This window comes from Helicoverpa armigera, chromosome 5 (assembly GCF_030705265.1).
Source record: "Helicoverpa armigera isolate CAAS_96S chromosome 5, ASM3070526v1, whole genome shotgun sequence".
Taxonomy (NCBI): Eukaryota; Metazoa; Arthropoda; class Insecta; order Lepidoptera; family Noctuidae; genus Helicoverpa; species Helicoverpa armigera.
In genome coordinates, this window is record NC_087124.1 from 12,033,519 (window position 1) to 12,050,723 (window position 17,205).

The 17,205-nt window shown below is 37.9% G+C and overlaps 1 protein-coding gene and 1 non-coding gene across 2 annotated transcripts in view; both read left to right on the top strand.

Annotated features, from left to right (window-relative positions):
• LOC110379639 (neuropathy target esterase sws) overlaps nt 1–17,205 on the top strand; it is a 35,166-nt gene that overhangs the window by 16,054 nt on the left and 1,907 nt on the right. Inside the window, exons 16-26 of the mRNA XM_064034895.1 lie at nt 22–140; nt 343–456; nt 759–941; nt 2,080–2,235; nt 2,748–2,867; nt 3,306–3,492; nt 5,795–5,911; nt 7,078–7,198; nt 11,727–11,817; nt 12,057–12,265; nt 13,511–13,658. Coding sequence (XP_063890965.1) covers nt 22–140; nt 343–456; nt 759–941; nt 2,080–2,235; nt 2,748–2,867; nt 3,306–3,492; nt 5,795–5,911; nt 7,078–7,198; nt 11,727–11,817; nt 12,057–12,265; nt 13,511–13,658 — 1,565 coding nt within the window. The remainder of the gene's footprint in view (nt 1–21; nt 141–342; nt 457–758; nt 942–2,079; nt 2,236–2,747; nt 2,868–3,305; nt 3,493–5,794; nt 5,912–7,077; nt 7,199–11,726; nt 11,818–12,056; nt 12,266–13,510; nt 13,659–17,205) is intronic.
• Nucleotides 11,233–11,396, top strand: LOC126055116 (U1 spliceosomal RNA). The gene has a single exon (XR_007511241.1). It is a non-coding gene; the product is annotated as a U1 spliceosomal RNA (small nuclear RNA).

Here is a 17,205-nt window from a genome sequence, read left to right on the forward strand (position 1 = left end):
CAAGGTAATATTAATTTTCAGGACCCACAGTGCGTCTAACATCAGACGTGATCAGAAAGCTTCTGGGTTTGACTATCATGGACCCTAACAATGAGTACAGACTCAGCTCTTGGCTCGCTCAGCAAGAAGATAAGCATAAGGTAAGCCATGAAAAAACAGAACGTTCTTTTAAGAAATTTCGAAATTGTCTTATTTTTTATTCTGAAGAGCCTATATACTACACCACGTTTAAATTAAGGTCTAGTTTTTATAATTGTGAATGAATGTAAAGATTTGAAGTACTACACCAAAGCTGACTGGCTGATGTTGCCAATATTCGTATAATTTACGTGTTATTTCCAGGTGGCATTATACCAGTGCGACCCCAGTCTCACACAGTGGACACAGAGGTGCATCCGTCAGGCTGACTGTATCCTCATTGTCGCTTTAGGAGACAAGCAACCTAGTATTGGCAAGGTAGGTACACCAAATGACATTATGAACTTATGTGCTTTTTTGCGTTTTCTGAACCCGTGGTATTTTTATGGAGTCTGGTCTTGGAAATTGTTCCAAGACATAAAAAAAAAATATTTAATTTTATGTGGATTAAAAACACAATGGGAAGAGTATATCAACATTTTTTGTTAGACGTATAGTTGAATTTTGTTTATTAATTGTCATATTTATCTCTTTTTCCAGCTTCCAGCATGTAAACTCTTCGTTTTAATTTGAGTTTTTTTTTCTTACATAGCTTACAATATTCATATTGTCATTTACAGATCGAAAAAGAAATCGAGCGTCTAGCCATCCGTACACAGAAGGAGCTAGTCCTACTTCACCGTGAAGGTGGTGCCAACCCGTCAGGCACGGTGCACTGGCTCAACATGAGGACGTGGGTCAGCCAGCACCACCACGTGCGATGCCCGCATCGCATGTTCACCAGGAAGTCGCAGTACCGGATTGTAAGTATATTGGAGTAGTTTCTAGGGCCCCTACACAGAAGGAGCTGGTTCTTCTCCATGGAGAAGGTGGTGCCAATCCCTCAGGCACGGTGCACTGGCTGAACATGAGGACGTGGGTCAGCCAGCATCACCACGTGCGATGCCCGCATCGCATGTTCACCAGGAAGTCACAGTATAGGATTGTGAGTATACTGTAGTAGTTTCTTGGGCTCCTATACAGAAGGAGCTGGTTCTTCTCCATGGAGAAGGTGGTGCCAACCCGTCAGGCACGGTGCACTGGCTGAACATGAGGACGTGGGTCAGCCAGCACCACCACGTGCGATGCCCGCATCGCATGTTCACTAGAAAGTCGCAGTACCGGATTGTAAGTATTTTGTAGTAGTTTCTTGGGCTCCTATACAGAAGGAGCTAGTTCTTCTCCATGGAGAAAGTGGTGCCAACCCGTCAGGCACGGTGCACTGGCTGAACATGAGGACGTGGGTCAGCCAGCATCACCACGTGCGATGCCCGCATCGCATGTTCACCAGGAAGTCGCAGTATCGGATTGTAAGTATACTGGGATTACCCCAGTCGTTTGCCAAATTGTTACCCAATTTTTGGCCAAAGTGCGGTGGTATATGTATGTGCAATTTTTATAACCCATGTATTTTTGACACAAAAGTAGCGATCACATAGATTTAAGCCCGGTTTCACTGGTTACCGATAAACTATCAGTTAGTTAACTGGAAGTTAATGCTATCTGTCTTATTAATGCTGAGACTTGTGGAACCAAAAGTTGTATTATGTTCAAGTTTCCGTTTGATTGTCAAGCACCGGTTGTGTCAATAGTTGTCTCAACGAAATAAAATTTACTTTTCTATGTGAAGACCGTATAATGTTCACAAAGAAGTATTAGCCGTGTGTAATGCGTGCGCATGTTAATTGTTGGTGAGCGACTATTGGGGGGCCGGGGTGTGGGCGAGGGCACAGCGCACGTGGGGCGCTTGATTACGCATGATAACATGGTCTCACACATCAGCGCGATGTAAAGCTCCTGAACATTTACTGATAGTCTATCAAAGACTATTTATAACCGGTGAAACTGTCCATTAATCTCGTTTTTCGCACATTTCTAACATTCACCAATCTCCAATTCCAGAGCGAGTTATACAGCAAAGTGCTGATGTCCGAAGCTTCAGTCCACTCGGACTTCTCCCGCCTGGCGCGGTGGCTGACGGGCACTTCAGTGGGGCTGGTGCTGGGCGGCGGCGGGGCTCGCGGCGCTGCGCATGTCGGCATGGTGCGGGCCATACAGGTAGGATGAAGCTGGTGGCTAAAGTTAATGGCGGATGCTAGTCCCAAAGACCTGGGAGAAACCTGGTTTAAGGTATCACAGGTGCTACAGATAAAAACACATGCGTGTAAAAAACATCGGCACGAATTTTTACCGCTGACCTCCAGTGTATACAAGTATACAGTTATAAGGTACTGTTCGTGGTATGCAGTGTGGGGTGCTATACAATCGATGTGCAAAGCGATTTAAACTTTTCTACCGAGCACTTAACATCCTAGTCAGTATCTGTACTTGTAGTATAAAGTGAAGGGCACTACGATATGACGTTCAAAGCGATTTCCATTTTTCCGCCGAAAGCTCAATATCCGTGCCTGTACATGTATCCGTGTGTACTTCTCGAAAAATATTTGCGAACTGTCACCAAATCTCATCAACCGAAATTTCCGTCAAACTTTCTTCTATCTTAATAAAGGCCTGTATGGATGTCTCTAACTTCTTCTATCTTACTAAAGAGCTGATGTATCCATTTCCAGGAAGCGGGTATCCCCATAGACATGGTGGGCGGCGTGAGCATCGGCGCGTTCATGGGAGCGCTGTGGTGCATGGAGAGGAACATTACCACCGTCACGCAGAAGGCTAGGGAGTGGTCACAGGTACCAAATTAATATATCAAATTAACTTGTTCAAAAATGAAAGAAAATCTTATAAAAGACAACAACTTAGATTTCTCGCTGTATTTTTTATTTATTTAAACAGTTCACGATTATTGAACTACAGACGAATTATCATCAATATTATACTATAGTGTAAAACACTGGTACCCTGCTGTATCAGATTAGACTGGATGCCGACACCAACATAGTTGAGAAAAGGTTAAGATGATGAGACAAGAATAGACTAGCAAACACAAGTTGAAAAAAAATTAAAAAAAAACTATAGCAGTATGCCTATCCTATCCTTTTCGAAGATACATTGCCGCAAACAGAAATCATATACACGAAAAAACTCTAACAACCTTATTTTTCTAACCACAACATCACAATTTGTCCTCTATTTAGTCAACTATCTAACCAACTTATTCAAAATTCCAGAAAATGACCCAATGGGGTAAACAGCTACTCGACCTCACGTACCCAGCCACATCAATGTTCTCCGGTCGTCAATTCAACGCGACCATACGTTCTACCTTCGGGGACGTTCACATTGAAGATCTATGGCTCCCATACTTTACGGTCACTACGGATATTAGCTCGTCTTGTATGAGGGTGCATCGACACGGTAAGTGGAAAATTTGAATATTTTTGATAGGATTTTCATTGTTAGGACATCTAATTTAAGATGTTTTTTTCTATATATGAAATTGTAAAGTATGGAAAATAAGAGATAAATGATGCTACGTCATCAACTGCAATGAATAACAGTATCTATATGAGGGATATATTTTATCTATATCTTTATAAGAAGTCAATTTAGATGGAATTGCAAATTTGAATAATCTTGAAATATACAGTAAAGAATAATGTTAAAAAAAAGAGTACCAAAATTACATCATAAGAATATATTTTGCCGTACCAAATAAAAAGTGGCTTATATTTATATTTATACAACACAATTGAAAAGCTTATATTTGTGTGCAATCACAAATGTGTGCGATGTCCGTAAACACACGTGTTTTTTTATAATTATATACAAACTTTTTTGAATTATATTCATGAAACCCGCTGTAGTATTAGTTACAATAACACAACACATTTCGTGGACGGGAAACTTATTATTTTTTGGATTAATTTAAAGCTTTATTTTGCACTTTACTAACCCAAGTTTTTAATTTTATTTTGCTTTACGAGTTTTTTTTTTACCAATATGTCTCATGGCTCTTTTACTACAATGGAAAGTTTTGGCGTATTTTACGGTCATTTTTGGGGTCCATAAAGGGGGATAACACTCATTGGTGTTTTTCACACTGTCATAAACATTGTATTCATCAGCTCACTATATCCCGTTCAGGCCCAATTACACCAATAACATAAACGCTGGTTTTCTTAACAACTGTTTACTATGAACTTTTACGTTCAAGTGTCCATTAAACAGTTGTTTTAAGCAAAACGGACGTTTATGTTGTCGGTGCATTGAGGCCGTAGCAACTGGCAAGCTTTAAACATAAGAAGAAATATATTTCATTGGGTACTAAATTGTGTAATGATCGTAAAACGCCCAAACATGACCCATTGTGTAAACGAGTCCAAAACAATAATCGTATCGATGTGATGCATGTTAATATTGAAAGAAAATTTGTGTTAAAAATTGATGTCGTTTTGTATCTGCAGACCAGATTATATTTTATGGCAATTTTTTTTGTATAGCTTTTACAGACTCATAAGTGGCTACAGATATTAATTTGATAAAAACAGGATTAAATGTAGCTGCTTATATTGCTCGTGTAATATGATTCGTCTGTAAATGCTTTAACCACTCTAGCGTCTATGGATGAAAAAGGTTTCATCCAAAATATTCGGATGGACGTTAGAGTGGTCGTCACGTTAATATTTACACGGCTTTATGCCCATTTTCGCCGACGAAATAAAAGTTTTGTTTGAGACACAACTGTTTACTTTGAAAATTAAACGTGAAAATTCAAAGTAAACGGTGGTTTTAAGTAAACAGACGTTTATTTTGTTCGTGAATTTGGGCGTTAGTGAAGCAATGTTCGCGTCACTTGGCTATACGATATGTCATGCGGATGCCTATACCGTCATACGATCAAACATATCTATGATGGCAATAGTTGTTACAGGTGTAAAGTGCTAATATTGTGTTCATGTCATTTTGTTCCCCCACCAGTCACACGGTACGCTGTGACAGTTTTATTTTTGTTTCATTGTCCGCCACAGTCTACAAACCACACTCACTTGCATTTATATGTTTGTATGATGTCAAAGTGTGTTTGTTACATGCAATTATATTTATGTGTATACCTACACCCCCCCTCACTTGGTGTTCTAAATCCCCCCCTTATATAAACTATCGAAATTTTTAATCTTATATTTTTTTAACAACGATACGAATCCGACATTTGCCTTTGGGAAGTTGCCATTACTTAAAAAAAAGCGCTTGTGATTGGTTTACCTAATAACGCTAATTATTTGGGAGTTCATTAATAAATATATGTATCGTCCATACAATGTCGGGTTGGATGTGATGTAAAGTTTGTATGTATTAAATCATCATACATCTCTCATACATTCTATCTCATCTTCATGTATATGCATGAGTGTGGTTCTTAGTTTTCCTCATTTGTTATCTATGTATTAACCCTCTTAACTTGCCATCCGTAGTTTGTCCGCAGCGGCGCCGCAGCGTGGTCGTTGCGTATCATCGTAGCATGGTGCATGTAGTACTGTAGCAATGTCTATTCTCATCATAGATTACTCACGAAACAGAAGCGACACTGATATGTTCTATTGGGTTGGTAAAATTATGTCTGTCACGTTCATTTCCTCTCCATGGAGTGTGTTGTTTAACTTGAACTAATACGACGAGTAGGGCGAGTGAACCCGCGTCAGCTGTGCTGTGTGTGTAGGTTCGCTCTGGCGTTACATTCGCGCGTCGATGTCGCTGAGCGGCTACATGCCGCCGCTCTGCGACCCCGTAGACGGCCACCTCCTATTGGACGGCGGTTACGTCAACAACCTCCCAGGTAAACCAATCACAGAGCTCCGTGTGTTGCGTACTACTATCCGATTGGCTGATCTATCACGCACGCACTGTTAGGCTGAGTGAAAATATTGTCAGACGACTCTGTGACTAAAATTTATTTTAAAATTAAAATTCACTGTTCTATTTGTGTGACACAATTAGATAATTTATTAGATAGATTGTAGTTTCGGGGTCTAAAAATTATCTTAAGTCTATCTCACACTCTTCATGCCGTCCAAATAGATGCACTAATTGCGCATTATACCAAAATTCTATACCAATCTAAGTAGAAGTCAATAACTTGTGGGAAAACTTAAGTAGCTTAGATGCCAATCTCTTAACAAAATTAATATCTTCCAGCACATAGTTCTGTCTCTCACGAAAATTCCTTTCCACGCATTTCACTTTCAAATCTCTACCAAACTCATTAAACAATAAAAAAAAATCTACCATAGCACATAAAAAACAAAACAGCAACATCGTTTTATAAAAATTTTGAAAAGAGTAGACATAATACTGTCACTCTAAATTTTGAAAAGAGAAGACGTATATTGTCACTCAGTCTAGCGTCAAGGTAAGTAATGGCAACGGCCTCCTTGGTGGATGCTTCATTGGCGGAGTGTCACCAGGTGTGCTATGGAGGTACTGCCGGTCTTCCATGAGCATAGCGGGCATATTCCCGCCTATATGTGACCCTATGGACGGACATCTGCTGTTGGATGGCTGTTACGTCAATAATGTGCCTGGTAATGTATTATTTTTACTAGTTAAATATATTTTTTTTATGTCTTTAAGGAACTAAGAAGGTTAAAATTTGTACCCATATTTGAGAAGAACAATGTATTTTTAATAGTGTTTTTTATTATTTTTATCTCAAAATAATGTTAGTTGACAATGAGATTTAATGTCATATAATAATTTCCTATTAATACTGAACACCCAAAAATAACTTCATTCAGATATATTGGAATTACAGACTGAGTAAAATCCATAAATCAATTTGATTATCCAATATTGTAACCAATCTTTCTTCCTGCAGAAATATCTTGAACATTGTAGAACCCAATAGATTTTACACTATTAGTTACCCTAGTTTTTCAAGGGTGTAGCAAAGATAGTGCATTATATCGTCAAGCTATCTATAATTTTGTCTACAATGCATTACAGCGGACGTGATGAGGTCTTTGGGAGCGAAACACATCCTGGCCATTGATGTGGGTTCACAAGACGATACTGATCTCACCAACTACGGCGACGACTTGTCCGGCTGGTGGCTATTGTGGAAACGGTGAGATTTTTATACAAAAACTAGCCGTTCCCCGCGGTATTACCCGCGCCCGGTGTATTTTTTGCCGCTCTGGTGGTGAGCAGTAGCATCTACCTACACTTGGTATTGGTATACTCATATAAGTTATGCTACCCTGGTACATGGTGAGCAGTTGCATCGAAATTTCGTTATTGGTATACTTTACTAAGGTGAATTATGCTGTCCTAGTACTTTACTTTTGTGGTTCTGCGGCATTCCGTAAGTTGGTTTTTGTCTAATCACTCCCGTCCCGGGAATCTTACTCGCAATTTTTTTTTCCTTATTTGCTCACCGTTTAGGCCTACCCTGGACTACGACAAACATTTTAAAACTAAAATCAGCTCAATCGGCCCAGCCGTTCTCGAGTTTTAGCGAGACTAACGAACAGCAATTCATTTTTATATATAAGAAGATTACTTGTTAATTAGAATATTTCACCTAATAAAAGGTATTATCGTAATATAAGGTATTCAGGTGAATACTGCTCTGATTTTCAATGTATTTGTAATTTTTAGCTCTATGTTTATTCATAGCCTAATAGCGTAATTTGAATAAGCGCGGGAAACAGCCATTTTGTGTCTCAAAGTCGAGTTGCGTTATTGATCCGCTAGGTGTCGCCATTTGTACCTACTTACAATGTGTTATTTCTATTAATAGTGCTCAAATTAATATTCAGAAAATAGAATTATTTTATTTTATTGAGAATACCAGGATTTGAAAATAATTTCATTATCAATAAACCGCTATAAAAATCACTTGTCCTGGGCAGAACTTTCATAGTTTCCTCAGACTCACCGCTAGATGTCACTGTGCAATTCCGCCTCGTTTCTGAATCGCGGTGTTAAGATTCTCCGCGGCCGAACGACCTCCCGGCGGTACCGTAGTGAACTCATACTAGCGATGGGCTGAGTGATGATTTTTCTGTATCAATGACTGCGTGACAATGACAAAAAAATATCGATGACAGGAACAATGACAAAATCATCAATGATTTTTGTTTGAGCACATCACGGGCCACGGCACTTCAATTATGAGTAATGATTTAATGAATGAGTAGATGAAATGAAATGATCGCGGAACGGTGTAAAGGCTTAGTGACTTTATCATTTGTTATTTAGTAGTAGGCGTAAAAACTTGGTTGCGTAAATACCAACGCACCTTTCCTACAAGTAATATTCCAATCTTACCTTCATGCTTTGTCCAGGCTTAGGACTGGCAAAGACTAGCAAAATAATACTGGTACCTAATAAAAATATAATATCATTTTGCTTTTCTTTGGCGCATTTAAAAGATTGGTATATTTACAATGATTAAATTGAGGTACTTACTTCTTGGTACCTATTTGTTTTTTTTTTTTTTTTTGCTTTTTGTTTTTTTTTTTTTTTTATGTGTATATCTACAAATATTTACATTTTCTTGCCTGTTGTGCCTATTCATTGGCTACAATTGACGTTTAAAACATAAGCTGTTTTACTTTTGAAACTCCTAGGCGAGTGCGTCTTTCGGATACCATGGTACCAGCTCGTGAAAATACCCTTTCACAAGGCACTGATGTTGCCAGCACACAGCACTTAGTAAAAACTAATTTCGTCAAATTTGGGTAAACATGTTCGTGGTTTTTCCACCACTGAAGTGGAGTGTCGTGTTCCGATCCCATTAGAAGGATGTCATCGTCTAGGTACCTTTGAACTTCCGCTATCGCTCTTGATAACGGGGTTCCTTTAGGCTCTATTTTCGCAATTGCTGTCCTATATAAATTCCATATGGATGGTTCAGTATTACTTCCCGAGTTTTGTGTCGTAGCTAGGGTTGGAGTAGTTAATTGTTTAGTTTTTGCAATTGACGCAGCTACCAATTCGATGACAACTTTTTTCGTTTCTTCAGCCAGATGTTGTGGAAACATGAAAATTTTAAACCTCGGATCTAAAAAAGTTGATAGTGCAAGTGTTCTGCTAAATTCCAAATTGCGAAACCTTTCCGAAGTTTCCTTTTAGCTTTTTAAAACCAATTTCACAACATCATGCAACTCTCTCAACTCTAGAGTTTCTAATGTTTGCAAAGACACTGTGTGATTGGAATCACTTCTCCACCCGTCAAATATTTTTCTCCACTCATACGCGTAGACACTTCATCGAAGGGTTTAAGCACGCACTGCAAATCTTGAATAATTTTCCAATCATTGTCTTCAAGATATGTACCTTTGAAGTTGCTGAGTGGAAGTGTTGCAGTTACAGCCTCTAAGTTCAAGAAACCTTTGCAGCATATGAAAGTCAGAGTTCCATCGAGTTTCCACAGACTGAGTGAGTTTTTGCTGTTTTGCCTCCGATTGTTGGACCTGATATTTTACAAACTTTTCTGTGGCCAAAGGGCTACGTTTGTAAAAAGATACAATGTTCTTCACTTTGGTGATTGTCTGTTGCAAATTTTCAACGCTTAATCCACTCTTGACAATTAAATTTAAACTGTGTGCATAACACCCAAAATGGCGCCAATTCAGCTCAGTCGTGATAGCGGAGACTATGTTACTCGCGTTGTCAGACACAACTATGGTAATTTTGTCTGTAATGTTCCAAGTCGATGCACATTTTCTTAATTGAGCTGCTAAGTTTATGGCGGTATGATGTCCAGGGAGGACTTCACACTGCAGGAGAAGCGACTTCAAAATATAGTTTTGATCGATGTAATGAGCTGTTATGGCCATATATGACTCATTTGCTTTTGATGTCCAGCAGTCTGTGGTAAGGCATACACTTTTTGCTTCTTCAGTCATTTTTGTTTTTGTTTCATTAAAAACTTGCTGGTACATTGATGGCAGTAAAGTGTTTGAAAGGTACTTACGACTAGGTAGTTGGTAAATGGGATTTAGACCATGAACAAATGCAACAAAGCCCTCGTCTTCCACAATACTGAATGGTTGAAAATCTAACATGAACAATTTCATAAGTAGTCTATTCAACCTTTCCTGTTCAGATGGTGTAATTTTTTTTCTCTGTGTAAATTGAGCTATTGTAGGTTGTCGAACTAAAGACTGCTGGATAATGTGTGGTTGTGGCAACGGATTACCCTCGGCTGAGTGACTAGCAGAAGAAGCAACAACAGACTGTTGAGTCAGATTTTGGGATCCTGCTTGATTAGAAGGGCCAGCTTCCTGTTCCAAACGTTGTTCTGAACTGTTTTGGTGCATACCCATGTTCCTACGTTCATCTTGAATTTCAACCGTAGGATGTTTTCTTAAAATATGTTTTTTTAAATTTGTTGAGGAAGTTTTATAGGATAATTTTACCCTGCACAGTTTACACACTGCTGTCTTTTCACCAACGGATTCAATGTCAAAATGTACCCAGACGTTGGATGTTTTTCTTAAAGTTGATGCCATTTTTTATTAATAGGTATTTAGGTAAACTGTAACCACTCATTAAATAAGAACGTTAAGTACCTACCATACGTTTTTAATATTTTAGGCACAAACTGCAAATACTAACTTGGTTTTAAAATTTGTAATACACTTCAATATTTACTACGGCATAAGTCAATTAACAAATTACACTACGTACTTCGTAAGTTCGTACGCGTAAAATAAAATTAGGTAAGGATGCTCGTCCTTTCCTAATCAAAAGTTCAATCCAAAACAATGATTCACAAAAAAACAACCTTTCGAGTCAAGTTCGCGCGCAAACTTAAACAACGAAGTGAAAGAATTGTTGCCGTTCCGTGCGCCCAGTCATACGATCGGGCAAGCCTCGCAACAGTCACACATAAGTGTCGCAACGTTGCGATTCGAACCGCCCGCCGCCGGGCCGCCGCTGCGCATTGCGATTGCGACCGAGCACACCCGAGCGGGGCCGAGCGAAACGGCCGAAAATCACCGAAGTTGGCATTCAATTCATTCATTGTCATTCGATTCGAGTAATGATTTAAAAGCATTGATGATTTTGTCGTTGTCATTGCATGATGAAATGATTTTAAAATATCGATGATTTTAACATGTGACATGATATCGGACTCATCTCTAACTCATACTTACCTGGCGTAGGGGATACCGTGATCACGAAGGCGGTTCCCCCAGGGCGAGGTCCATCCATTGCACTGCGGATGGGTTGACCCCTGCGATTATCCCTAATGTGGATAACTCGGACGCGTAATTTTTGGTAGTGGGGGACTGCGTACGCGCCGTCCCCTCCGGAATTCCTTAAAAATCTTCAAATTGAAAGGGTTCTATGTAAGGTACACTTTCAAATTGTCACTTTGAGCTTTTTCTATGCATTTTCTAGGTCTTATCATTTATCAAGAAAGAATTATGAGTTTTCAGTTTTAAGAAAACGTTCCTTTACTGCTATGATCCTACAGTTTATACTCATTTATTGCAATGTCCAGTTCTAAAATTATTCTGATTTTACTCGCAATGGAAATAATTGGCTTCATTAGATAGGGAAGTTAGTACGTTTTTATAGTATAGATAGAAAGACCATAAAGCTATAGATTCTATATCAATAATGTGTTGTGTTTACAGATGGAATCCCTTCACAACGCCTGTGAAAGTACCAAACTTGCCAGATATTCAGAGCCGATTGGCCTATGTGTCTTGTAATAGACAACTAGAGGTAAACTACGCTTTTGACTTGATTTAAAAATTATGCAAGCAATTTCGACTTAACTTATGAAATAGATATTTTTGGGGTTAAATGTCATTTAGTTGTATTTTTTGAGGTTCTTTTAATATTTTTATTCACCTAACTGGCTGACTCTAAAATTCTCAGCTCCTTTTTAGATGGTAGTCTAAAAATTTCAACTTGTGTATCGTCTCATATTTTGTTATATAAAATACGATCATGATTTTCAGGAGGTAAAGAAATCCGACTACTGCGAATACATACGTCCTCCCATCGACGCATACAAGACCCTACAATTCGGTTCTTTCGACGAGATCCGTGAGGTTGGCTACCGTCACGGCGCCGCATACTTCGAGGGTCAGCGCCGAGGTGGCGGTGGCGGCGTCAGCGGCGCTGCGGCTGAAGGCAGAAGACACGATGCCCAACCCTCGTTGACCGAGTAAGTACGAGTTCTCGAACCTTCTAGAATTTTCTAGAGTCTTCTAGATGTTCTGTGTGTGCGGACCTACTTCGGAAGACGCTTTGGTGGTTGCAATTTCCAAGGGATCTTTTCAGAAGTAAATAAATACTTGGTTGTGAATGGTTTTCTTGTTTCTACCCACGGTTTTTAACAGCATGCAATAGTTGAGTAATTAACATTTAGAATTAATTTGTAACCATTCGTACTGCACCTTCATATTTTGCACATGATCACATCACTTTTTTGTTGTTTCACGAAAATATTAAGGTTTGGAATATTTAATTAGACCTATTAAGGCGAACCGTCAACAAATGCAAACAATTTTTTTATTTGCGTAGATTATTTGCCGACTTTTTTCCCGCTTTAAATGTATTCCTAAGTTAGAGAAATATTAGTAAAGAATAAGAGCTTTTAAGTTTTTGTTATAAATTATAATCAATCACGCAATCCATTCGGATGGGAAGAGCCAAGCAGTACTCATCTGTGAGTAGCTGACAATAGCTTCTAGAACTGTCTTTGAATCTTCGACTAGCTTCTAGAAAGTTCTTCGGGTGGCGGGTACCATCGTCTTTCAGTAGTGAAAACATTCAAGTTTGTTCTATGAGGTACCGGTACGGGACTACATACTTCGAGGGCCAACGTCGAGGGATCCGCAGGCCCAGTGGCTTTGCAGACAAGAAACACCCACCCTCCCTCACTGAGTAAGTGGAACTTCAGATAACCCTCAAAATACTGAGGTTTTTATTAATAAACGGCTCTTTTTCAAACAGAATTGCAACGTTTGCTTCGTAATGGATTACTTGTATGTATTTGAATAAGATAAATAAGTTGTAGTGCACATTTTTGTTAAGATTTTCACTTAAGCACGTGGTACATTTAAACATTATTTGTGGTAATAAGATTTTTAACTCTGCAACATTCTAACAGCAAGATTCCACTGTCTTAACCTCCTCAGATATTCATGAATGATGATTTAATAACAAATATCTTTACATATACATAAGTCGGTAATACACACACATTATACCAAACTCAAAACTTGTTATTTACATAGAAAACATTTTTTATGTCTAGAGATTTATCAGACCCAAAATTAATTTACATTCTCAGTAACAATGCTCGCTAAATTACAGTATAAACAGAAAAATCTGTTGTTTGTGAAATTACACTCAAAGTCAGAAAAAAGAACCACTCACTAATCAATTTCTTCTCTTTCATTTCCAGTTACACATTCACGGACTTAGCTCAGATGGTGTGCTCGGTGAGAACAGCTCGCGACATGGAGAACGATTCCTCTTCATCATCAGACTATGAGGAAGATCAGCGCCATTTCGAAGGATACGCGTCGGAGCCCAGCGCTGGGATACTCGAGGTGAGACTTTTTAACGGAATTTTTAAACTAATTTACATATTAGGGTATAGGCATATTTATTAAGCAGTAGGTAGGGAATTTGTAGTAATATAGAATTTTGTGATAACCACACTTGAGAATTATATAAGTTTGTGGGCCTTATTTTAATGCCACTTTTTGTCAATTTTATTTTTAACTTATTTCAATTTGATATTGCAGTCAATAAATGAATAGTTATATTTTTCACGGGTGGCTTCAATCTTCTCAGTTTTTTTTTCATTTCGTTTCACATATTTTTAGGGTTCCGTAGCCAAAATGGCAAAAACGGAACCCTTATAGTTTCGTCATGTCCGTCTGTCCGTCTGTCCGTCTGTCCGTCTGTCACAGCCGATTTACTCGGAAACTATAAGTACTACAGTGATGAAATTTGATGGGAATATGTGTTGTATGAACCGCTACAAAAATATGACACTAAATAGTAAAAAAAAGAATTGGGGGTGGGGCCCCCCATACATGTAACTGAGGGATGAAATTTTTTTTTTCGATGTACATACCCGTGTGGGGTATCAATGGAAAGGTCTTTTAAAATGATATAAAGTTTTCTAAAAAACATTTTTCTTAAAGTGAACGGTTTTTGAGATATCAGCTCTCAAAGTCGTAAAAAGTATGTCCCCCCCCCTCTATTTTTATAACTACGGGGTATAAAATTCTAAAAAAAATAGAGGTGATGCATGCTAATTAACTCTTTCAACGATTTTTGGTTTGATCAAAGTATCTCTTATAGTTTTTGAGATAGGTTGATTTAACTGTAATTTACGGAACCCTTCGTGCACGAGTCCGACTCGCACTTGGCCGGTTTTTAAATTATAAAATAGATTATTTTATTCCATTTGAATTGACAAAATATTTTCATATTGTATTTTGTGTCACTTATTCTGTATTTTTTTTTAATCAACACTTTTGTTCGTTTTTAACTCATTTTATCGGATTTTAAGTGTTGTGGTCTAATTTATTTTGTTTTTCACTGTAAATATCATTAATTCCTTCATCTAAAGAATCTACTCAATAACTGGGGGTATATATTTTTCGGTATTCCTTTTTTGCCGTGCAGTTTAGTCATATTAATTCATACAAAGATGTACACTAAAGTTACTTAGATTTAATGGTCTAGTAATATTCTAGGCTTACAGTCAAGTAATAAATATTTATCAGTAACCGTAACTACACGGGGTTGGCTATAATAATCAAATATCTTTCAAAAATAACTTCATAATTAGCAAAGATTCCTTTTAAACCCCCGACAAAAAATGGGTTATTTTTCGTTCTATTTTACTCTTGTCTGCTTTCACAAGCTTCTATTAACTGAAAACATTAAACACTTGAGGCCATAAAAAACGACCCAGCTCTTCCACCATTTCAACCCCGTGTAACTACGACCTCTTTAATAAATAAATAAATTAGCTTAAAAAATGGCGAATAAATTCTGAATTTTCAATAAATATTCAGATGTCGTCAAGCGTAGAGGACGGAGCGGCCGCTTGGATCAGTGACACGGAATTGGTGGGCACATATTGACTGCACTGCACTGTAGTTTGTAATACGGTGTAGAGATCTTTTTTTCTTTTTATTTTATATTTGGAATCTGTGGCGTCACGGGCTTTGAAATGCAGTATGGCCCAGATTATACCAATGAGGGGTTCTGAGAACTTTTTGACCAGCCAATTGAACGTTACCGTAGAATTACGTGTTTAACGGTTTTCCCCGTTTTTAACCTGTCGAAAATTACTGTGTAATCAGACAAAGGTATATGCCACAAGGATGCAATACGGCCCTTGCTCAACATAATGCTACCTTATCCGAGGTATTTCGTTCTAAATCTTTATCTCCGCCTACTCTGAGAGGATAAATTTTATTGGTTGTTTAAAAACTTTTTGCTCCGCTCCTCTTTTAGCCCGGTCAAAATAGACATAAAAGTAGTGGTCAAATAACAAAAATTCCCACAGAGCCGATTTTTGGTGGAGAGCTAGATTTGATCATTATAAATAAAATACTAAAAGTCCCCATCGATCCCATGTGTGCGTCAAAAGTTATTCGAGGTCAAATGTCAAAATTTTAGGTTTTTTGATTATTTTTCGAAAACGGTAAGTTTTATCAAAAAAAGACATCGGACCAAAATCGTAGATCTTTAAATTTTCTACAAAAATGGCATTAACAGTTTTCTCCTAAATCTTACCATTCCTGAGATATAGCCATTCAAAGAGTCTCACTATACATGATATGCACATATAAGCCACGTACATACGAGGGCTGCCTTTAAGTTGTATCGTTTGAAATAAGTACAGACAATCTAATAGGTTAATACCATTTATTGTTTTTCAAAGAATTCTCTGCGATATTTAATGCACTTTAGCACGCATTAAACCCAGTTCTTGAAACATTTATTCCATTCTGAAGTGGGGGTAGTCAAATTGGCCGATTTGTATGAGTCAACAGCTTTTTCAGGTGTGCTGAAAAGTTTACCACGAAGACTTTACTTAATTTTGTGGAATGTAAAACAATCGTTATGCCCACGGATCTATGTCACGGTATGTTACATGTTGGTCTGCGACAATTAACTGCCGCATAGCCTCGATATTATCTTGGGTCATATCGGGTTTGAACTACCTTCAAGTGGCTTGTCTCTAAGGCTAGATTGCCCACTTTTAAATCCTAAATATGAGCGTACTGCAGTCCTAAGGCATGGTTCTGCATCATTAAACACAGAACAATTTTTTTTAAAGCGCTGAAGTCGCGACAATCCGCTTTTAAAGTTGTAGAAAATTATCGCACGCTTATTTTCCTTCGACATTTCCATTTTTATCCAGAAGACTGGAGTTGGAAGGAAGGTACAAATCGGCCAATTTGACTACCCCCACTTTAGAATGGAATAAATGTTTCAAGAACTGGGTTTAATGCGTGCTAAAGTGCATTAAATATCGCAGAGAATTCTTTGAAAAACAATAAATGGTATTAACCTATTAGATTGTCTGTACTTATTTCAAACGATACAACTTAAAGGCAGCCCTCGTATGTACGTGGCTTATATGTGCATATCATGTATAGTGAGACTCTTTGAATGGCTATATCTCAGGAATGGTAAGATTTAGGAGAAAACTGTTAATGCCATTTTTGTAGAAAATTTAAAGATCTACAATTTTGGTCTGATGTGCTTTTTTGATAAAACTTACCGTTTTCGAAAAAAAATCTAAAAACCTAAAATTTTGACATTTGACCTCGAATAACTTTTGACGCACACATGGGATCGATGGGGACTTTTAGTATTTTATTTATAATGATCAAATCTAGCTCTCCACCAAAAATCAGCTCTGTGGGAATTTTTGTTATTTCATATGTCTATTTTGACCGGGCTATTTGGTGTAGTTTGGGGTTTTATGTTTGCTTAATGGGGGTTCTGTTTTTAAAAATTTGTGCACTATTTTCTTCGCTAATTTTGAAGTTGAATTTGAGGCTAATTTTAAAAGAGGGTTATTTTTTTGTGTCTTCTGTACTATTAGCTTAACATTTTAGA